The sequence below is a fragment of the Gymnogyps californianus genome, chromosome 2 (genome assembly GCF_018139145.2).
Source record: "Gymnogyps californianus isolate 813 chromosome 2, ASM1813914v2, whole genome shotgun sequence".
Classification (NCBI taxonomy): domain Eukaryota; kingdom Metazoa; phylum Chordata; class Aves; order Accipitriformes; family Cathartidae; genus Gymnogyps; species Gymnogyps californianus.
Window position 1 is genome coordinate 113,519,153 of NC_059472.1, and position 24,365 is coordinate 113,543,517.

General features: G+C 36.6%; 2 protein-coding genes across 5 annotated transcripts in view; one reads left to right on the top strand and one right to left on the bottom strand.

The window, feature by feature from the left end:
• The window catches only part of LSM5 (LSM5 homolog, U6 small nuclear RNA and mRNA degradation associated), a 756,742-nt gene that overhangs the window by 334,929 nt on the left and 397,448 nt on the right, over positions 1-24,365 (bottom strand). The window lies entirely within an intron of this gene.
• BBS9 (Bardet-Biedl syndrome 9) overlaps positions 1-24,365 on the top strand; it is a 308,542-nt gene that overhangs the window by 154,897 nt on the left and 129,280 nt on the right. For all 4 annotated transcript variants that reach the window (XM_050915804.1, XM_050915803.1, XM_050915806.1 and 1 more), the window contains one exon: positions 3,722-3,944. In XM_050915804.1, the coding sequence (XP_050771761.1) occupies positions 3,722-3,944 (223 nt within the window). The remainder of the gene's footprint in view (positions 1-3,721; positions 3,945-24,365) is intronic.

Sequence of the window (24,365 nt, forward strand, 5' to 3'; positions counted from 1 at the left end):
TAGTAACCACATTCTCCACCTGCAGATTGTGTCACAGGATCAGTGCCCTTTCTACAGCCTGACAATTTATCTGCAGCGTCAGATCTCACATGCTGGAGTTTTACTGTGTCCAGTTTTGTTGTCTAGAATTTTAGAATAACAGTAGGTTAGTCATTTACCCTGCAGAGAACATAATTTTGGAGGTTTCTTCTTGTTTGGCAAATGGTAGAACCTAAAAATCTTCCTAAAAATTAGGTACTCTAGATTAAACCTTACACCAAAGTGAGATCGAATGTATAATCACGGTCACACTCAGATATGCCATGATACCTGAGGATCCATAATGATAATATATGTGGAATATAAGTGATGTGTACTAGTACAATCTTAGTCCTGCTAGTATCACAAATGTACATTTGGTCTTCAGACTCCTGCCATGTATATGATTTGGTTAAAAGAAAGTACCAATCTCTACCTATTGCCTACAAGAGAAAAATAATAATGTGTACGTGTGAAATATGAAGCCAAGCCTTTCCCAATGAAAAAGTGAAATTAATGAATTAAGTATTTTTCATATCTATTTCAGGTGATACAGTTAATATGAAGAATTTGCATGATTTAATAATACTTCTTTCTGTGAGTCTTGAATCACATTTGTTGTGGCAGTTATGGCAATGCTTGCTGGTCATAGGATGATGGATCACACTTCTGTTGAAGGTGTTCCTTTCAGACCTCAAATATGCAGAATACTACACAGAAAGCCATTAGTGAATATTACAACTATGGCTGTGGAATCATTCTTCAGTGTGGGCTATAGACTAGAACACTTTCATTTTCAAACATCTTCTAGCTTTTTTAACATGTAAGGGGTGAAGAATTTTTCTTGTTCCTTCAATTCTTCCCTTGCACCAATAAAAATTGCTGACAAATGCAGTCTTATTTGTAGCCATTAATTCTTAGTTGTATAAAATCACCTCAACAGATTTCCATCAAGATTTTTTTTCAAGTAGAGGTAGCTTTTGTGTACTCTTTCACTTATCATAAAGGCTACTTTGGATTTGACTGGACTTACTAGGTCAACAGTCCTTGAATTGGAGAAGATAGTTTTATGGTCTACTGAGAAACTAGTTTTATATGGCAATTAAATACAAGAACAAGGGTTGGAAAATGTTAAGACTATGGTACAAAGTAAAACATACCTGTGTGAGCCAAGGACAGGATACTAGCCACTTTTAATTTCCTGACTTTCGTTAGCTTGTATTTCAGTCTCCTTATTTAAATGCTTCTTTTGCCTGCATTTTTATAACTTACTTGGAGGGATATATTGGCCAGCTTCTCAGCTACTGTATGCTGACACCAGTTAATCAGGTGTTTCTTTGTATTTTAGTGAAACTCAGATTCTTATGTTTATGTTGTCTTATTTTTCATGATTTGTTGTACAATGAGGAGTGCCTGGCTTGACTGTTTTTGATGCTTTGTACATATTAAGTTTCATTGCCCAGTATGTGGGAATGTAGACAGCATTTACCAGCTCATTAACCTCTTTAAATTGGCTGCGGAATGGATTATTTCCTGTCACCATCACAGGTCAGTGGATGGATTACACTCCAACGGAACCTTTCTAGAATATTTGAAAAATGTTAAGCTACCACAGCATTGATTGACTGGCATGATTTTTCTAATTTAAATGTTTTGGGGGGGGAAATCCAGATAACACAGTAGGTTAATGTTGTCGTTGTTCTGAAGTCAGGAAAGGCAAACGTTGACTAAGAAAACCCCATTAGTTGATCCTGTTCCTCTGCAAAATGTAAATGTTTTATACACATACAGCACATTTTCAGGACACTATTAAGAATAGTGTATGTTTGGACCAGGATGAAGTGCGTATGACTGTGTGGTCTCACTGATGTACTTGACCACTAGTAAGCATCTGTCCTGGACCTGTTCTTAGGAAGTAACAAGGTCAGGAAGGGTGGCCTTTGCTTCTCTGTGTTGAAAGTAGTACCTTAGCCTTCACAAAAGCCATATGTATCTAATAAAAGAAATTCACAAACCTTATTTGCTTGACAGTGGACTCTGACAGGGTTGACACTGTCATTCTTTAAAATGTTACACTTACGCAGTCATGGAAATTTGGATAGGTAGGTGATTTTGTTGAGTGTTTTCAATCAAGTAGAATGCATCACAAGAAAGAGCTTAAAAACTGGAAGACTGTGGGGTTGTATTAACTACAACTGATACCTGAGTTTTCTTTTTGTTCTGCCTGAGTAATTGCCATGTAAAGAGCTACCTTGGTATTACCTACTGTTAGCTTAGCAGCAGATGGAGCTGGGTGGTTCCAGACTGTAGCTTCAAAACCTCAAACGTCAATAAAGACTGCTGCCAAAATAAGTCCCAACCAATCAGGAGTATTGAGAGAGCAGACACTAATACTGCAGCAATTGAATATTACTTCCCTGTACATGTAGGCAGTGCATATGTAAAACTTGCTTACAGGTAGCTGAATACAAAGAGATGTTATGAGTCCTGAAGTTAGCAGACCACAAAGCCCTTCATATTAGTTGCTAACTCTGTCCGAGCTCTGTAAGATTGTCATGAAAAGACATGAGCAGCCTTTGTGACTAACTTGCAGGTTCATTAATTATAGACACTTTGGATTAATCACATGGTCTCATCATAGAGTGTGATTTAAGATTACAGAATACCTCAAGAAGAGTCAATTCTGCATTGCACACTGCATAAATGAGATAGATGTCATATATTAGACTTTACACATTAACCTAATAACCTTGTTACAAATAATAAGACTTCTGCTATCCAGGATTCTTACTTGAAGGAATGTCTTTGATTTGTTCATGTCACTGAAAACCATAGTACAGATTACAAACTTGAACCTAACTTTTAAAGGTGCTTTTCAAGGTGCCTTCTGAAAAGAAACTTACTTTTACTGAGTGTTATTTGCAGGAGAAAACACTTTATTTTGTGGAAGTATGTGTACTGAATACGACACCGACTATAGCTTTTCCTCCTGAAAGCTTTTCCATAGATAGCTGCTTGTTTTAACTGAACTGATTACTAAGCTGCTCTTCTCATAAATGTTTACAGCTTTATGCTGTTAGAAATGTAAGTCCCAGTTCATCAAAGCACTGACACGCCTGTGCTAATGCTGTGGGTATCATAACTTGAAGTTAATTGGTCTGATGGATACTGAATATCTGCAGCTTTGGGTTGCAGTCATGGTGTTCTGTGCTATTGGCATATTGTCAGAATCTTAGACAGTGATTCCAAAGAACTTATAATTGGATGCCTTTTTTTTTTTTTTTTCTCCCTGGCCTTGACATACCTTCAGCATAATGTTATATACTACATATTATGTTCGTATTTACATCTCAGTTCTGTTCTTAATTCTAAATGTTGCGTCCAGGAACTTCTAGTTTTTGGTTATTAATACAACTACTGAATTTAACTGTTATGTCACATACTGTCCATATATTATTATTATTGAAATTATATTTCTCTGTCAATATTGGGACAAGTTTGGGTTTTCTCAGGCTCATTGCGGAAGTTTTTGCTTGTACAAGCTGAAGAACTGGGTGTTCATGACTCATTAACCCCCAAATAATATTTCATGTATCGGTATCATTTGAAAATTCTTAGTCTTTGATTTGTTACTTTGTTTCTAGTATGCTATATCATATTATAGTTCACCTAATTTTATTTAATTTCCTTTTCTTTAATTCAGGGTTGGGAAGAAACTGTGGATGCTGCCATTTCTTACTTGTTAAGGACTTGTTTGTCAAAGAGCTCTAAGGAACAGGCCCTGACTCTCAGCAGCCAGTTGTGCATGCCCAAAGATACTAGCAGACTGAAGAAGAACATCACCCTCTTCTGTGATAGGTTGGCCAAAGGTGGTCGCCTTTCCTTAAGTACAGACTCAGCCACTCAGGCAGCTGCTGTCATGCCAGGTAAGACATGAAGTATATGTTCATAATTCAAAATATGTATTTGTATATTAAAATTAAAAATTATGCACATTTGATTGTGTTAGCAGTTTGTTTTTCACTGGTTGTGGAAACCAAACACTGGTTGTGTTGCTGACCAGTAGAATGAGTTAGGTAATAAGATAATTTTAAATCTAAGTTTTATCTCAATTTGATCACTTATTGCTGCTCTTACAGCATATACACAGCAATGCAGCAAATGAACCCCAGATGGTCATCTTTATGCTTGAAAAGCCTTATCACTTATTTCTTTGCACTTTTCAATTGAATGTATACATGTGTGCATTTCTAACGTGATGGAAAAGTGAGGAGTGAAAAGTCCTACTTTCTTGATAGACAAGTGATTATGGTTGCATTACTGGCTTTATGGCATATGCATATGACTAATTATGAAGTAGTGATAACACTGAACAAAAAAATCTACAACTTTAGAAAGTACTAGTTGGCTGGGTGATATCTCACAGAAAGCATGAAATTAAAGATGAAACTAATTTAAATAGGTGTTGAAGAATATTTCTTATTTGGAAAAGGAATGCGGAGAATATTTCAGTGTTGCACAATGATTTAAATTAATGTCATGGAATTACCATTTTTTAATGAAATTTTATTCATGTCCTTTTCTATATTCCTACTTTTTAGTAACCGTGAGAGCAAAGCCACACCGTTTCTGTAGGGTCTGAAGGCTAGCATCTTTGTACTGTTGCAAGACATTTTCTTCCTGCCTTTTTTCTCTAGTGAGACAGACAGTCTCTTAATAAACATCAGATACTCCTGCTGACTTGGAAACAGGTTTTTTTCCCAGCTTCCTGCCCTGAATTTGGGTTGGATGTTCATTCAGCTTCATAGTCTCCTAGACCACATAATATCACTGTGGTCTTTGGCCTCAATGACCTCCTTCACCTACAGCAGCCTTCACATCTGTAGGGAAAAGTATGTATTGTATGCACACTTCATGCTTAAAATTGGGAGTTTATTATTTTGTCTTCATGGGTATTGTTTTTCATCGTCTGGAGTTGTGTTAGGGCAGTATCTTGATTTTCTGTAGTTTGTTTTCTTACATTACAAAGAATAATTTAATTCTTGTTTAATATAATCTGAGTGGCCTGTGCAATGTTTCAGGAAGTCAGAAGTCCTTGTTATTACTATGTACAGCCCTCCTTTGCATGTGCTACTTTAAATGATTCGGTAAAACAGCTGCAGACTGTGCAATGGTAGAAACTATATCTATAATTTTTCTTTAGTGTTACACTATGCCCATATCTGGAAGTGGACTGATAATCATGTGAAGTGAAGAAGTAAGCCAGAATAAGTGTCAAACTAGTTTTACAAATTTTTGTTAGTATTTCTTTGCAAGACTAAAATATGTGTTAAGGGTATTTAATTTGTTGAACTTTGAAAAAATTATATAGGCATTGTTTTTCCTTCTAAGAATTTTGAAAAGGTGTAAATAGCTGCAGTTCATCTTTTTCCACCTAAGCTAATAAGGTGAATTGATTTAATAAGGAAATTCACTTCTGCCTGTTCAATTCACTAGTGTTATTGAGATCAGGGGACTATTAAATTTGGTTATGATTAATTCTGTTAGGAAAAGAGTAAAATTTTTTAAAATTGTAAACAAATTAGAAGAAATCTTGCTCTTGATGAAGGACCTTGGGAAAGTGATCTGGTCATACTCTCCACGTTGCATATATAAAGACTAAAATTTTAAAAAATGTTAAATCCACTTTTTTCTATTACATGAGGCCAAAATAACACCAAGAAGGCATGAGTGACATGTACTAGAATAATTTTTACCATTGTGGTACAGGTAGACTGTTATACTACCTCTCAAATAAAAATAATACAAGGAAGAAGTACATTCCAAGCAAAACATAAGATATTTGACTGTGGGCTGTTAGCTATGTATTGATGATATGTGGGGCCAGGATTACCATTTCACATGATGAACAGTGAAAAATTAAGTACCTGTAAGGAGCTGGTTGAGACCTGGTATAGCAATGTCCCACCCAACATAAACTGTTCTAGCTATACTTGAAATGCCCTTTGGCCATGACTTACATTAAAAGGAATTGAAATCTATAATCCAAGTACAGATTCCAAAGTTGCTGACTCTAGTGTGCAGTCCTTTCGAATATCAAATCACCTAATTAAGAATCAAAATTATGACCTAATTAGGCTAATACTTCAGAATGTCACAAGAAGGTATCATTTAAAGAAATTATAAAACCTAATGTAACTTTCTTATTTTCACTAAGAGTTCAGCCTGAAGCCTTGTTAAAAGGGTCTGTACATTTATACATTTGCTCATTAACTGTTGAGAGAATATGCTTTTTGGAAAAGTATGGAAGAGCTTAAAAGTAAGAAATTTCATTTTCATTTACAGGTCAGGCTCATTAGAGATACATACTTCTGCCAAATGCTTAAAATAGCATAGTATTTAAGTAGTTACTCTCTAGCAGGATGTGCTGTAAGCTTTGAAACTGTGTGGGTGTTTGTCTTTGGACAGACTGGAGAAAACTGGGAGCTTTCTTGGGAGAATAAAGGTTTTACTGACGCTTTTAAAACATGTTTGTCTTGTCACCTGTTTGGGTTTTCTGTGGCCGTCTCTACATAGGCAGATAGTGTGGTCTGTTAGAAGCAGATCTGTAGGGGGACGTAATTGAAGCTGGCAACATGACTTCTATCATCTATGTATTTCAGAGGGGATTTGAACTAGCTCTGTTCGTGTCTGATTTACTGATCCGCCATTAGTAGTCGGCGTGCTTTAGGTGCGTTCCTGGGATTCATCTGCCCAGTTAGATTCACCTACAAGAAACAAGTTCATGTGCCCAAGACCACTCCTCAGTGTGAGAACAGTGCAGTTAGTGGGGATAATCAAGAAATTTGCTTCACTCTTGATTCCAACTAAGAATACCTGTTCGGTCTACACTAGGAAGAAAGTGAGAATGATGCCTTCTAACGGGAAGCCAGTATACAAAATAACTATGTGCTGTTGAGTAAAGAGCTCGTCAATAATGACTATAAAATAGAGGAACTCCTTCTCCCAGTCCTTAAAGGAGGGAACAGGAATAGGTAGAGGAAAATGTGGTGGAACTATACATGGAGAGGGAGATGGTGAGAATTGAACTTGTATCTGAGGATTTATGGTTAAATATTAAATGTTAACATAGGGGAAAGTTCTTCAGGATGTTTAAGCTCCAAGCCAAAGATGGTCCTGTAATTGTTCAGTAGTGTAGCTGTCATTAGCTTGAGGATTTTGTTCAATGCCACTTTTTCTTAAGCCCATTTTTCTTCTTAGTGGTGGAAACTCATTTTTCTATAGCAACCAAGTTTTTAAAATTTAAAATAGAAGTACCTAGGTCCCTTCTGGCATTGCAGCACTGTAACAGTAAGCTGGATTTCTAGAAGCTATATTAAATAATGTTCAAGATGGTGTACCCTGAAATCTAGAGGGTTGGTGTACCCTGAAATCTAAATTGCCCGAAGCCACATTGAGAAGCTGGTGATTAAGTGTGCCACTATTTGAAAGATGCCTTCAGAAAATAGTTATCCGTATTTGTAGTTAATCCAAGAGTATATGTTAGAGGTATGCCATGGTATCTGCTGGGTCTGGTTTTGTTCATTGTTTTCTTTAATGGCTTCAGTGATGGAATATGGAGCATGAACGTTAAAATTGTGGTTTTACAACAAGCTAGCAGTAGTTCCAAGCACATTGAAAAAGCAATAACTCTGATCTTGATAAATTAGAGGAAGGATCTGAAGTCAGTAAGGTGGTGTTCAGTCGAGACAAGCGCAAAGGACTCTAGCAAGTAAGAATCAGACAAACTAAAAATTGAGAAATAATAGCTTAAGCACTGTTGCTGTAGGATAGACTCCTGGGGGTTATAGTGGACCAGCAACTGAATAAAAGTTAGCTATATGATCCCATTAAAGGCAAATTCCAACTTTGGGATGTAGTCATATGATCTTTTAATGAGGAGATATAATTATTTCTTTCTATTCTTCATGAGAAAGATTCAGTTGAAATTACAGGGTAACACAATTTAAGAAAAACTTAGACAAATTAGAGTTCAGTGAAGAGCACAGAAATTATAAATGATTGAAACAATTTTGCTTTTTGTTTTTTCCGAGGGAAAAAGAAAGAGAAGGTTGAGGAGGGACGTGGTAGTTTTCCAGTATGTAAAATGTTCTTATAAGGATGATTAAAAGTTAATCAGAAGCATTGGCTAAATATGATTATAACTGTAGGCCACATCAGGCTATATCATGTACTGTGTTGCCTTTGGCAATGCGTAAACGGTTGGATGAGAGGAATGGTGAGGGGCTTAGGGAGTGGTGCCAACCCAAAGTGTGGGTCAGTGCCAGGGAAGTGCTGGGGAAAGGTGCTGTAGACCACCCAGGTTGTCATGTATTAAGTTTAATGGGTGCAAGAATTTATAGCATAAATCCTGATGACCTGCAGTGAGTTAATTCTGTATCTTTTAAAGGTCTCTTGTAATAACTGTGTGTTTTGCAGGATTGCTTTGAAAAAACCTTAAGCGGTGTTAGCTGTGGCTGTTTGGAGACTTGTTTAGGTGTCAGTCTGATTGGAGCTCTATTTACAGTATTGCCTCACCCGTATTTTGAGTTTCTCGGCTGCTCTTTGGCTAGAATGTGATCCTGCTTTTCCTATAGTCGTTCCTGGTGTGCAAATGGCACCTGTATCTGTTCAACACTTTGTTCAAGCAAGGATTTTTAGTTTTAAATTAGGACTTTATTTTTCTTTAAACCATCCTTTTTCTTCTACTTTTTTTTTTAACTGGACTTCAGTAATTTTTTCTTTTTTGTCTGGTTAGGAGGTCTTTGTATTGTGCTTTAGCATGGTTTACTTACATACTTGAATATAACTGGAGCAGTAGAGTAATAGTAAACTATTATTTAACCTGAAAATCTGTTACTGAGTACTGCGTCACTGAAATCTGTGGAATGCCAAAGACTGTCATCTCCTCAGGTCAACTGAATCTTCAGAACTGAAATTATAAGGCAAAGGAGGAATATTTTGCATCCAGGAAATAGGATTTGCAAATAGTTTTGTGTAAGTGTAATATTTAAGATTTATGTAAAGGTAGAGCTAGAAGTCAAGCCAACTGCCCATCTAGTTTTCTCCTCTGTGTTGCGATGGGGTTAATGTATCCAGAGTATCAGTGACAAAGTTTATCTGAACTTTTAAATACCTTGGACAAGGTTGAACAATATCTCTTGATAGCTTGTATGGTAGCTTAGTGTCCTTATTGGAAGGTTTTCCTAATATTTTATATACGTTGTTTTTCCTGCAAATCAAACTGGTTTATTGTGAATATTGAAGGTGGAAGTGGCAATTAATGATGTTCTTTATAATGTTTAAAGCTTTGGAAGATTCTTAGTACATCCCTTCAGTAACTTTTTCTTTTATACTAATTGTGACTGAATTATCTCAGTCTTTTCGTGATGATTTTCAGTTCTTACTGATTGTTTTCCAAAATGGAATGCTTTTCCTTTTGTCTATAGCAGGGAGTACACCCTGCTATACTCTGCTCCATCTCAATCTCCAGACCCTTTTCTACACATTTGTTGCCTGACCAGATGTTTCCTATTCTGTATTTGTACATGTGATGTTACTTTCCTAAGCGTGGTAGTATATACTTGGCTTGACACTTTGTCTTCATAGCTTTTTTAATTTATCAAGTTGATTATAATTCTGCTTTGTATAATCATGATTCTATCATTCAGATTATGAATGGGTAAATGCTAACTTTAAAGTCAATGTTCTTTACCACATTAAATATATATATGCATCCAGAATGCATTCAAAGTCATGCTTTGGAAGACAAAAGTTTTTCTAGGTTTTTTTTTTTTTTCCTTGCATAAGCTTATAAAAACCTCTTTTCAAAATCCTGTGGTGATATTTGTGAGTGAATATTGCCCATTTTGAAGCAGTGTTCTTAACTGAAAAACTGGGATGCAACAGAATGTGTCATACTCCTTAAGGAACTCTCTGTTTACATGCTACTAAACTTGAGGAGGAGAATGTCAGGACTAATTGGAAAAACATGTGGATTTGAGTTCTTGGAAGAACAATATTCATTTTTTTATATATGCGTATATATATATGACACAAACATTGCTGCAAAGTCCTTAGTACAGAGAGAGCGTACTGTAAAGAAAGACTAGCAATAGTTTGTTTGATCTGAAAAAATAGGATTTTTGTTGTTGCAAATTCCTCTCTTGCACTGTTAATTATCAATTCTTCATTGGTCGTTAGGGGAAAGGAACAAGCAGTATAACTCAGGTATTCTCAAGCTTCATAGTGTGGACTTTAACACAGAATGTCTTGCGAAATGTAGTGCCTGCCATTTGTACTCACACAGATTCCCGTCTGTCATGGTAATGTTATCTCAGTAGCAACTACAGTAATTTTTTGCCTGGAGAAGTTAGAATCATGTAGTTTCAAATTATTCAAAAGTAATTTAGCAGCCTGAAGAGGGCACAGAAGTCAGCACCGAGGACTAGACAACACTTTTGAACTAACAGCAGATAGTCTCAGAATCACAGGAGGCTGACGGATCATGGTTTGAAAACTTTTCCTGTAACTTAAATGTTGTGAGCCTGAGGTCACGGTGCATTGACAGCTTTGTATAGCCTCCATGCTGGTGCAGAGAAGCATTATAAAAATTGCCAATATGTTTTTTTTCTCATAGATGTGACACAAGTCCAGTGTTGTTTATCTCCACAGAAGACTATGGTCCACTATGAAGTGTGATTCTCACTTAAGATATTTTCCATATGTTTTCTGTAGCAATAAAATGCTAAACTACTTTTTTCCCTTTAGTAACCCTTAAAATAATGCTTTTAGATATTTTTTTTCTTATTTTAGTTTAAATATATTGGGTATTCATAAAGCTTTTTAACAATGCTTGTTAAATCTATGTATAGAAAAGTGAAAGTAAAGTTTTATTCATAAAGCTTGCTGCAAGTACTTGCAAGGATTTTGTACACCTGAAGAGTGATTGATGGAACTGGTAGTCCACTGAGTTCAGTGGAAACTGTCATTGACTAAATTAGATTCAGCATTTTACCCACTTTTTTGTAGTGTTCCTCACCTGTTTCCACTATTTCATGAGACACTACCATTTGCAAAAGTGTCTAGAGGACATCGGTAAGTACCTGTGATCTCAGGAATCTAAACCTTAATAAAAGTGCCTATGTCTCATTGAAAGTCAGTTTGCTGAGGACTTTTTTCTTAAATGTACCCAGAGGCTTTTAAAGCACACTTATAAAACACTGTATGCCAGTTCATTCCTATGGATTTGTTGGCTCAGGCCCTTAAATATGAAATTGACATTAACTCACTTTAACTGTTGCAATGAAAACTCTAACTCATTTTTTCTAGCTTCCTTAAAATCATACAGGTTGATCAATAAAGTACCTTGAAAGACTGATTCCCTCAGGAAGCAGGTTGTTTACTAAGAGTGGAAAAGTATTTTTTAATGTATGGGATGATATAAAAAAGCCTGAACTCTGCATTTAAACAGAAAGATAAGATTTTTCTTACATTTTCTGGCTAAATATATTTGTTTAGTATATATATATATGAAGTATAGCTATGTATCACTAAAGTATCACATTCATTAACCTTCATTTTCTTAAGTGCCCAAAACTTACAGACATATTTATCTGATTCAAAAGTTAATGTATGTTTGCATTTTAACAAGTGCATGTTTTTTCTCTCTTGCCTGTAGAAGCTGGGGTTCCCATACCCAGATAAAGGTTTCTCTGTGGGAAGCTGTGTACTACTTGCGTTGAAACCAAAACAGATCTATCATCACTGTATCAGTTTTTTTTCAAACTTCCCATGCTTTTCATACTGCCTTAAGGCAAACAAACATTTGGTAAAATGTGTACTTTTTATCTTCTCTTTGTAGTTCTTTCTTCTAGTAAGGCTACCAGTATGGCTCTACTTTGTTTGGTTTTCTCTGGTTTTCCTCAACTATTTTTTGCCTTTCTCCTCTCTACATTACACTTCACTGGTTTCCTTCTCTATACTGTGCCCTTTAATGTCCATGCAACTACATGCACAATTCCTTCACTGTGATAGTTGGAGCAACTAACTCTATCACTAGCCACCCAAGGGAGTAAATGACAGCGAGAGGCAGCAATAAAAGGGTAGGAAGACCCTTTTCCTGGTCAGCTGTCAATCTGGGTGGCCCAAAGCAGTAACTGCAGAGAAAATCCTGTGGTACTAGTGTGGATCTATCAGGCAGTGGGATTTTAGGAAGGTTTGACAAAGGCGTAACAGAGACTAAATCCATAAACAGCACGATCATTGTGTACTTCTGTATCCAATTTGTGCAGCTCTGCACGGCTGAGCTGTTGTGCCAGTTTAAACATAACTTTCTTCTCTCCATCTAATTGCAGATGATAATCATATAAGAATGATAAGAACAAAGAAGTTGCCATAACTCTTACAGCCCTTAGCATTGTCATGCACTTCTGTTACATTGTGTCATGCCAGTTAATAATGAGACATGATATGGTTTATAATGGAACATGATACAGTGCTGCAACTTTAATGTGACTTCTAGTTCTCCACGTTTAAAATATTTTTGCACAAATTTATCGGCTGTTCATGATGAACAGTTCTATCTTAATATAGAAGCCTAGAAATAAGCAAATAGTAATATATCAAACATTCTAAACTAATTATTTGGGTTCTATTTTTGAGACTAAAATATGTCCCTTGCCCCATAAAGCTGATTTAGCGAAAAGGAAGGGGAGTAGCAAATCATTAGGGAGAATTTTGGGAGTGCTTACAGCAACAAGATTTTGCGGTTGCTCAAGAAAAGCTTAAGAACAGCTTGGTGGAGCCAGAAACATTGATTATTTGGCGCTCTGATGTGAATCTTTACTCTTTGTAACGTCTTTCCATTGTAACTTTCTTTACTCTTTAAAACTTTTACTTCTGTTGTTTTAGTAACTTTGGTAATCTATTTCTGCAGAAAGGAAAATTGAACTATACAGAAATTGACTTTCCCAAGGTGATACCACGAGCCAATAACACCTGTGTATAAATAGAATTCAAATACACCTTGCAATCTTCTGTCATAGCTCCTACGTACAGTTGTTTTTAGGTGTTTTACTGTTAAAACACAGGTTACAGATTAATAGATTGTGGTGAGCCAGCTTGCCTTGCGGCCTGTTCTTATATCATTCTGCATGGTTCAGGTGAACACATTTAAAAATGAAAATCTGAATATCAGACATGGGAAGAAACTGACGAAGAATGTCTGAGGTGGTCTTTAATTTTAATGAGTTCAGTCAAATTTCATTACCTTGCTGGACTCAAATGATAGTTCTCCAAGTGGTTAATTTTCAGGGATTACACAAACAATGGTAAAGCGTTGGAATAAATTTTTTTATTGAAAAGAAGACGCTGATAGAAAATACATATATTTATTTCAGGACATTCCAAGATTCCAGTATTGTGAAAAGGGGCAAAATAAGATGGAAGTGTAACAAGACACATTTGTGTGCAGGGTTGTGAAAAGGTTTTTATTATGTTGTTTAGAAAATCTCCCCTCCTCAATTGATATTACAGCTGGCAAAAACCACAGAGGGAAGGAGTACAAAGGTTAAGAACGCTAAAGCAATAACATTAAAAAAAAAAAGAATAATTTAAAGAGGAAAATGTCATGCATAATGAATAAAAAAGAAATCCTGCTTGAGATTTGGGATTCATTCGTTTGTTGTACTATGAAATTTAGTTGGCAGCATTGCAGTTCCAACTTGCCTCATCTAAGTACAGTGAGGATCAACACATTAGTGCCTTGGTGTGTACAATCCTATTGCTGGCTCTTTGCATTGAAATCCATTAAATTTTAATATGTCCTACTTAAGTGGTCACAAATGATTCATAATGTTGAGGTAAGCTTTTGGGGAAAATAATTGTCAGTTGAAAGGATTTCCTTTAATGATTGTGCTTGTCACTGGGCTTTATTTTCTATATTGTTTGAGTCCTTGAGAGACCACAAGCAGAAATAAACTTCTAAAATCTGCACTAATAAGCTAATTGTTCAAAGCTATGGAAAAAGTGTTGCTAAAGGAGAAAGTGTACAGCCTCTGACCTTCCATTTCAGAAGACTCAGTAGTAGCAAGTGAAAAAGTAAAAGTAAAACCTAGATAATTATTTTAAGAGGCGGTAACAAATGATGTAATCTATTTTTAAATAAAGCCAAACTTTAATAATGTAGCATAATCCTTTTATTTAAGGTATGCTATTAATGGGGAGTCAGTCTTGTATGTCCAGTCATACTTTGGATTTCCACTTAACAGGTTTCCCTTGGTTCCTTTAAGTTTTTATTTCCTGCGGTATTTCAAGAACAGCCTATATGATGGAGTACATTGGTATTCATACATGAGCTGTAGGCATTTGAAGAGCATAATTAACTCTATAGTTTAGATAACATTACTTTTCCTTTCCAGTGCCTATCTAGACAAGACCATGACAAAATTACAGTGATTGTCTGCTTTTCCTAAGTACAACCACGGCAAAGCATATCCATCCACAAAAAGGTATTGGGGGAGAGAGATTACAGAGGAATGAAGGGGGGGAGGGGTATGGAAAATAATTTCCAGGTCACCTCTCCTCTCTTAAAATGCTGAAAACAGGTTCTTTGGGAGCCTTTCCTTTTTCCCTTTTTATGTATGGGTGCAACATTTCTCTTAAGTTGATTGTAAGTATTTCTTTTAATGTGATATATAGCTCAAGCTAGAATATGTCAAGGTTAATGGCTTATTCAGTTTCTTCTGACTGGAAGTAGCATCCTTTAGTCAGCAGAGATGCAACTGTTTATACATCAGGAGATGCTGTGGCCGTTATTTCAGGTACCACAACCCATTTGCTTTGCATTTGCTACTTTTCTTTGTTTTCTGGCACGTTTAGGTTGAGTAAACCTGACTCTTCTCTTACACTGCCATAAATTAGATGCATCTTAGCTGAAATTGCTAGTGTTACGTTATTCTAAACTGGTCTGAGCAAGTGTGCCCAGAATGAGATAGTTATCTGCGTGATTTTTTTTTTTTTCGTATTATCACTGAATCTGGCTTACAGTTTTTGAAGGGAAACTCTTACTCTGTATGTTGTTTGGTCCTCAATTTAAAAAAAAAAAAATTAATCGCTTGAGCTATGTGACAGTATTAATGTTTTTTCTCAATATTCAGGTCTTTTTAAAATGAAGTAAAGGTGTTTGTGTATGTGGGATTGATTTCATAATTTTTATTATGTAGGCAGTGTAAGTAACACGTATGACTCTGTGGAACTCTGTGGTGAATTAACAGTGCAAAACTATATGTACATCACCAACACCACTTAATAATGTATTTGCTCTTCCACATTACCATAAAGGAGTCTAGTAAATCTAAACCTAGTGAAAATTTCATATTTTGTACATGCAGAACTGATTTTTCAATTACTTCAGACTTTTTTAAAGCCTAATCCAAATCCTGATGAAATCTATGGGAGTTTTTCCATAGACTTCAGTAAGCTTTGGCTCAGGCCCCTACTTTTCAATTTTTCAAATAGATTTGCCAAAAAACTGCAGAGAGCCAGGCACTTGGAAAGTTTTTACTTGCAAAGTACAGCTGGTTTTGAGTTGCATACAGAAAAGTTCCCAATGTTTTTTTGAAACAAAAAAAAAGTTTTAAAGGTCTTATAACTTTAGTAGGTAAAAGAGTGGCTTTACCATTTGAAGCTGAAATTGCCTTGGGTCTTAGTCTAAGCATGACAAATTCTATACTATAAGATTTTTTTAAAAATGCATAACTATATGATAACAAAGCTTAAAATTACAATCTTATTGTAAGTTTAGCTAAAATTTTCTTGGGTTGTGAGTTTCAGAGAGCCAGGGATGTCTGTCCTAATAAATGATTTCTTTTTTTTTGCTGCAAGGGAAAACTACACTGCAATTAAAGAATAATTCCCCGAGGTTAACTACACTAATTTGAGAGAGAGCGCTTGAACTTCAGGGAACATACTACGCAGCCAGATCCATCTGGTGACGCAGGGCGGTTTTCACTGCCTCTGGGTGGTTGGATCACCAGACTTGGACGTAGATGTGATTGGACAGGCTGGGTTTTAGAGAGCATGGGGCACAGCCTGTGCCTCAGCAAGCATAGCTCATACCCTTGCATGTCAGCCTAAGATTAAAATCGTGGCATTTTAAGGTAGCATTTTGGGTTATGGATAGTAGTCGATGAGGTGTAGAATCTCAATTTCCCTTTTATTTTTTTGGTTTTTTGAGTGATCACCTCCAGCACAGATAGGATGCAGATCTGGCTGCAGTAAAGCTCCTCAGTAGCTACGTTGTGAATTGCCTCCCCGTGGTCTTGATGGCTTTTTCTTAGGGAGAAAAAGGGTGACATCTTCCTGAATCCGAATGCCTGAAATCGTTACAAAGTTGTGCATCATCAATATTGAACTTGCAGAGGTTTTTTCTTAATTTTCAAAGAATGAGAGCATTTTGGAGGATCAGTCATGTTTATGACTGTTCCACTTTTTGTGAGCAGTCAGCTGTTAGTCTGCTCATGAAGCTGGTATCAATGGTTCAGCTAGTGTTCATATGGTAAGTGAAGGTCCATAAATTCATGTCTCCCTTGCCCCTGTGTGTATTCAGGATCACCCATCTCCAATACTGGTATTTGAGCTGGAAAATGTAATGAAATCGAACATGAGGTGCTTCATGACACTGGCAGATTTGAAAATTCTTTAAAATAGTTCTTTTTTTTCTAATTGTGTCACTGGCTGAACCACAAACAGTGGTGATAAGGGAGCAAGCAAAAGTGAAAAACTACATAAACTTGAATCCCTAAGGTTTTGTTTTGATTCAGTTACACTTTGAGGCAAAGATTTAGCTCACCCTCTGTTAATTAGAATGTTGCTAAAGCACTAATAAAAAAATAATGTCTAGTTAACTAAATAACGCTAAAGTACTTTCTTGTAGCATTATAAAAACCTTCAGCAAACTGGTAAAAAATGCAGGCTTGATGAGTTTCATGTGATTAACACGGTAGGCTGCATATCTGTTGGATGTTTGCTGTGTATTATAAGTGCAAATACCACAGCAGGGTGCATTGCCAGTAGCTCTGTGTCTTTTGATGAAAGATGTACTTTATTACCAAAGCTTGACTGTTATTCCACTTGAAGAAAACTAGTTAACTGTAAATTAGAGATATCACCGAAAGGGATATTACTTCAAAGTTGGGATATGATTAGGGGGATGTTCCACTGTATTAATCGAGTTTCAGTTTTAATGACCTACTGTCTTCTGTATAGCAGTAAGCAGCTGTGCCACACTGTGTTTCAAAGAACATTTACTCAGCCTTTAAATTTACCATTAGAGATCAAAGAGAAGGTCTGATGTATATGGATGATGAAGGATGCGTCAATTCGAATGGATGGCTGAACAGAAATAGTGCAACTAGAGGGTAATAAATATTATGAACAACGTTTTTTAATGTAAGTTATGTGGTGCTGAACTATATTAAATTTTATAGCTGCAGTGAGAAATCTTTCACGATTATCTTAAAACTGTATCAGAGTACTGATAAGCATGTGTTTTTTCTAGCACTTTCTTCAAATAAACTTTTCAGTCAAAACTGAAGGTTTTTTAAGTGAAAATAATTGCTGGTGACATTCTTGAAAGCAGCTTAGAAATAAATGAATGCTTGAATTACATATAGGAATTTGTGAAGGACATTTCAGAGTAAAGTCTGGCTAAATGATCAGACTGTTTCCTTCCAATCTTAAAATCTATTTAAATAGATATGAATTAGTAATTCTTGGTTTTTATCTTCTCTAAAATGGAGAGGGTTTCTTGTAACCAGAGTAGTCATTAGGCGTATTAGGTTGCTGTTCAGGGATACTTAAATGAAGTTATAAACTGACATTCTTATTTGAATTAGGTCACTGATAAAGCAGGCAATAATGTGACAGGAGTTACACATTCTGTATTGGCAGAATTAATACTTTGCAATACTTTCCCAGTCTGAGGAGAACAAATTAACCAGTTCTGCTTGATTATTTCATTTAATTAGTTATCAAGGGAAAAATGCTTGTTGTACAATCTTACAACAGATTTCTCAAATATTTCCAAATAAAAAGTACTGGTATCTATGTCAAAAAAGAGCCTTTATTTTTGATCAGCACATTAAAAACAGAGTTTTGTTCTAGTTTAGTGTAAAATTGATTCTCATCTGGATAACTTGATTCTCTCTGGCTATTGAATGACATATGCATGAGATCATTTTGGTTAGTGTAGTTACAGTGTATATTGTAAAGCCTGTGAAGACATATAAGGGGTGTTCAGTTTTACTATTCATGGTTAGTCTACTCTGAATTTGGGTCCATGCTATGTAGAAGACATCCCTTCAAGCGTGTACTTTGTGATTCACTGAAAAATAGGAAGCTTTCTGCCACACAACATTGCCAAACCAAGAAGGCACTTCATTTCTTGGTTCAAACAGTTCCTTTTTAATGGAGGTATGCCACTTCAGCAGGTATGAACGTCAATGGTTGGTAACGGGTGTTGAGGGAGTGATAATTATTCATTTGCAGACCAGTGGTAAGGTTATGCTAAGGAGAGCTTTGGTACATCTGGCTCTTTGCTAAGATGAAAGAAAGATCTTTGTTGTGGATGCTGTTTGATTATCTTGTAATATTTTTGGCAAGTCAACAGTTTACCTTGGTAGAATGAAAAAGAAATAGTTATAGAAGTATATACAATTAAGACTCGCCATGGTAGGTTGCATTAAGAAATTCTTGGCAGGCACAGCAGTCTGGTCCTTCTGAACAGTGAAATAATTGTTTTGATCAACAAGATAAGGGTGAAATCCTGGCCCCACTGAAGTCGCTGGGAGTTTTGCCACTGACTTAATTTAGTCAGGATTTCTCCTGTTTACTTGACAGTACTGTATGTTACTGTTTTACTCGTATTCATGTAGTGGTTGGTAACCTTCCGACTTAGCAGAATGCATGAGACCGAACTATGAAGCAGACTTCTTTTAGAAGTGCCTTCAGAGTTTGAATTCACTTCAGGTGGGTCTTCCTTCAGTGTTTGGACAAAAAGGAAGATACAGAAGATGTTTTTTAGCTCATTCCAGATTTGGTGTTAGTAGAAAGGAAAACACAAATACCCAATTACGTTTTGGGAGGAAAAAAAATTGGAGGACTGTAAAAGCCTAATTTTTTCCTGTAACTTTGGTGCAACAATGGCAGTGCTATCTTCTTGTCTTCATGACAAGGACAGAGACAAAAGTATAAAGAAAATATGAAAATTACATTGTTTCATTCCTGTTAATTCCTTACTGAGCACCAAGTAGGAAACACTCAGCATGTAGTATTATTAGCTGTACCAAACCCTTTGCAAAGGCTGACTTTAGCAACTGCCACAAAATGTGAACTTGAAATATTATATTTCCCCTAGTATTTTTTTTTTTTTGGTTGAAATCTTCAAATGAGGAGAAGCTAAGGATCTTTTGGGGAAGACAAATACAAAGAATTTGAATGTACTTTGTTGATTACAATTATAATTGTACATTACATTTGATGCAACTCCAATACAAAGAATCTAATGATACGTTATTGCTTACACCACAGGCTGTAACAGAAAGTGCCTGTTGTGTAATTGGTGCTTAACAAATTCAGCCATTTAGCTGGTGCACAAAAAATACCACAAGTGTTAGAGAGTTCACAGCATAAAATGAACAGTCTGCTGTAAGTAGCATTTTATGTTAGAGAAAGTGCAGATGCTGCTACAAGATGTATTATATTTCCATAATCAGTGATAGATAACAAGAATTGTTTAACAATCCATATCCTTATGTGTGCACTTAAGCTATGGGCAGATCGATAAAAAAGCATTAAGCCTGGTGCCAGCTGAAGATATTATACCTGCAGGCTATTTGACTACATACGGAAACTAAATCTGGATTTCAGTAACTCTATTTGGGCAAATCATTATCTAGACAATGTCTTTTCCAATTTCGCTTTTAGTTCTGGGTCATTTAGAAAGGAAAAGTCTATACTTAGTCAATGGAGTTTCTTGCTTAGTATTTCTAACAAATATTTTTTCTGTATATGAAGGAAGTATAGCTAGTGTCTTAATGTCAATGTTGTAGTGCTTCATAATAATAACCATTTAATCACTTTATCTTATATTTAAAGTTATTCATGAGTCCGTCTGTGAAACGGTAGGTAGTTACACATAGAAGAAAACTTCATGAGCATATGTTGAAATGACTGCTCAATTAAAATAAGCTTTCTGAAGTCTTTAAAATCCTATAATGTATTGTCATGTACTCATAGACTGTTGCGGGATGTGTTGCATTCTAGATACTGGTCTGATTTAATAAATTTTATGTGAGGAGGAAAGTACATTGACCTGTAGGGAACTGTTTGTTGAATTTGAAATCATGAACAAAATTTGAAGTTTCAGAACAGGTCAGAGTTAAAAACCTTTTAAACATGATCAGTGTGGACACTGACAGCTCAACGTGAACTCTTTCACTCTCAAGACAGACTACTATTGCTCTGCTTTACTTGGTGTTGTAGACATGACCAAATTAAAGCAAAGGGACAGAGAACACTTTTTTACCAATGAAATGTATCCTTGGCCTTTAGTCATTCTGTGTATGAAGTCATTAAGCTTATTTTATGGAGAGGAGCCAAGACAACTTACAGTTTCAGTCATTTTGAGTAAGCAGAAGAATCAGAATGCCAGAGACATTCAGTGAGCTTGGCTATACAACAAATTCTTTATACGAACACAGACTTTTAATGCAAGGAAATTAAATAGCATGATGTTTACATAGTGGGATTTTTTGTGGGGTATGTGTTTTGTGGGGTTTTTGGTGTGTTTTTTTTTAAATAGAAATTGTCTCCCATCAAGTTATTTCTTTTAATGAAGGAATTTGGATCTTACTGAGGTCAGGATGAATTTTGGTGCTGTCAGCTTAAAAGCTGATATCAAGTGAGACAAAAAAAAAATCAGTCAAAAAGATGTAATTGATATTTCATATGAAATATTTCTGCTGTCTAAGACATAAAGAGGATAATATTTGATAGTGTTTGTAGTCAATTTGACTCTAAAATATTCAGAATAACTTTAAATATTATGCATATTTTGGAGACAGAAATTGCTCATGCTGTTACTAAACTTTTGTTAAAAAATACTGTCAAAAGAAGTTAATGTAAAAGATCATAGGTTTGATGGCAGCAAACTACAGTTAGATGATCTTTGGTTTGCCACTCAGATACAGGTATTTGGACTTAAGTTAGTTTCTTTCAAGTGATGTATGAGTAGAGAAGAAAAGTATACATGATATGTTAGTGCTGTGGCTAGAGGGTTTAAAGAAGGAAGAGGTGGAATTTAAAAAGAACCAGTAAAGGAGGAGTGACATTGCTGAAGTATAGGAGGAGCAGCAGCCATGGTGCTATTTTAATCAGTAGCTTCATAGGGAAAAGTCCACCGAATAATTTGAAGCATATCCACATTTGCAAAACTCTAGCTTCATTTGAGAATGGTTTTAGACAGTAAAAGCCAATTTCAAATAATGTTCAAGTTAACCTCCCAAAACAATTAGTGTTTATAGCCTAGAATTAGGGATTCTAGCATGTTCTTTTTGTCTGGTTCTGTAACATGGTGTGGTGTGTTGACCCTGGCTAGATGCCAGGTGCCCCCCAAAGCCACTCTATCACTCCCACTCCTCAACTGGACGGGGAGAAAATAAAACGAAAGGCTCGTGGGTCGAGATAAGGACAGGGAGATCACTCACTAATGACTGTCACGGGCAAACCAGACTCGACTTGGGGAAAAATTAGTTTAATTTATTACTAGTGAAATCAGAGCAGGATAATGAGAAATCAAACCAAATCTTACAACACCTTCCCCCCACCCCTCCCTTCTTCCCAGGCTTAACTTTACTCCTTATTTTCTCTACCTCCTCCCCCCTCCCCGAGCGGCGCAGGGGGACGGGGAATGGGGGTTTGGGTCAGTTCATCACACGTTGTTTCTGTCGCTCCTTCCTCCTCAGGGGGAGGACTCCTCCCACTCTTCCCCTGCTCCAGCGTGGGGTCCCTCCCACGGGAGACAGTCCTTCACGAACTTCTCCAACGTGAGTCCTTCCCACGGGCTACAGTTCTTCACGAACTGCTCCAGCATGGGTCCCATGCACGGGGTGCAGTCCTTCAGGAGCAAAGTGCTCCAGCGTGGGCCCCCCGCGGGGTCACAAGTCCTGCCAGCAAACCTGCTCCAGCGTGGGCTCCTCTCTCCACGGGGCCACGGGTGTGCAGGTACTGCCAGGAGCCTGCTCCAGCGTGGGCTTCCCACAGGGTCACAGCGTCCTTCGGGCATCCAGCTGCTCTGGTGTGGGGTCCTCCACGGGCTGCAGGTGGATATCTGCTCCACTGTGGAGCTCCATGGGCTGCGGGGCGGGGGGACAGCCTGCCTCAGCATGGTCTTCACCACGGGCTGCAGAGGAATCTGTCTGCTCCGGCGCCTGGAGCACCTCCTCCCCCTCCTTCTTCCCTGACCTTGGTGTCTGCGGAGTTGTTTCTCTCCCATCTTCTCACTCCGCTCTCTCTGGCTGCAACTGCTACTCCCCTGTAACTTCTTTTCCCTTTCTTAACTATGTTATCCCAGAGGCGCTACCACTGTTGCTGATGGGCTGGGCCTTGGCCAGCGGCGGGTCCGTCTTGGAACCCACTGGCATTAACTTTATCAGACGTAGGGGAAGCTTCTAGCAGCTTCCAATATACACATGGTGTATTGGGTTTGCGTGGCACGGTTTTGGTAGCGGGGGTGGCTACAGGGGTGGCTTCTGTGAGAAGCTGCTAGAAGCTTCCCCTGTGTCCCATAAAGTTAATGCCAGCTGGCTCCAAGATGGACCCAGATATAGATTTATCTATTAGTATTCTGAAATTATCCAATTATGTGTTAGCTAATTATAAATAGTTATCTAATCATGAATTACTATTCTCTATTTATCTAACAGTATTTTCACAGCATTCAAAGTGAACATGAGACACCACAAAAAATAGGCTACCTGGCTACTTTAACCAGCTGTAGGAAGTAAACCATCAGTTCACAATGGAAAATAAAAAATGTAAAGATTCTGGGACCAAAGTATTATTGAAAATACTTCATTAAAAAAAAGAGCAGTGATATTGTAAACACTTAAAAACTCTAGTTCTGGCAATTCTGGTTCCCAAAAGTATTTGGCAAGCAAACTTACTAAATTTACGTTTGGAGAGACACTTGACTACAAGATATAAAATGCCAAGTGCTGAAATTTAATACAAGTAATCAGACATTGTATTTTTAAGAGGGTAATGAACTAGCCTCTGGTCTTCTGTATCTCCAGATACTACTTGGAAATAGGCAACTCAAGTGATGAAATAAACACGGATACAAGCATCCTCTTCTAATGTTATTGAAATAAACCCAATAAACATCTACCTGGTGCCTTTCCAAGATAAAGAGCATATAGATCCTTTGGGCACTAGGAGTCAAAGTAGTCATAAGAGAGAAAGAGAATTCTCTTTTTTATAACGTAGAAGGTCCCTTCCACGTCTGAAATGCAACTTTTGCTGAAAATACCTGCTTTCCTGTTAATTGTATCAAAGATAGCACATTGTTTTCATGTATTCTAAATTTCTACTTTCTCAGTTGTACCCAAGTATCAGATTTGTCCATAACATGTAAAACCTGAGCAACATTGTAGTTGTTTAGTCTAAAAAAAAAAAAAAAAAAAAGTCACTTTTACTTAATGACCAGCTATGATTTTTATGAATTGTACTAGGAGCTAAGAACAAATCAAATGATAATAACCTTTCTTTGCTCCAATACTGCAATAAAAAACATACATTACTTATATTTACGTTAATCCCACTAGTATTTAATACTTCATTTATACTCCACTGACCAAATAAATCCAAGTATTATCTTGTGTTAGCTCAATCTTTTACAACATTAAAATCTCTGGGATTGATTTTGGGAGGAATCAAAAAAAAGGCAACTTTGGCTCCATTTAGGATCATAATGCCATTCAATTAATGTAGTTTATTTGGAAGAATAGAGCACAGAACTGTACATAATACTTTAAAATTACATCTTATCCTGCAGACAGAATTTTTTCCTTTGTTTAGAACTTCCTATTCAGCAAATTTTACTCTACAAACTGCATAGAATTTCATTATTTCACTAGTACCACATCTATATCTGTGTAAATCATGCAATTTTACTAACATCAATAGCGTTCAAATGTTATGAAAATGATACAACTGAAAGATAAAAGTGATGTTCCATTACTGGGGTT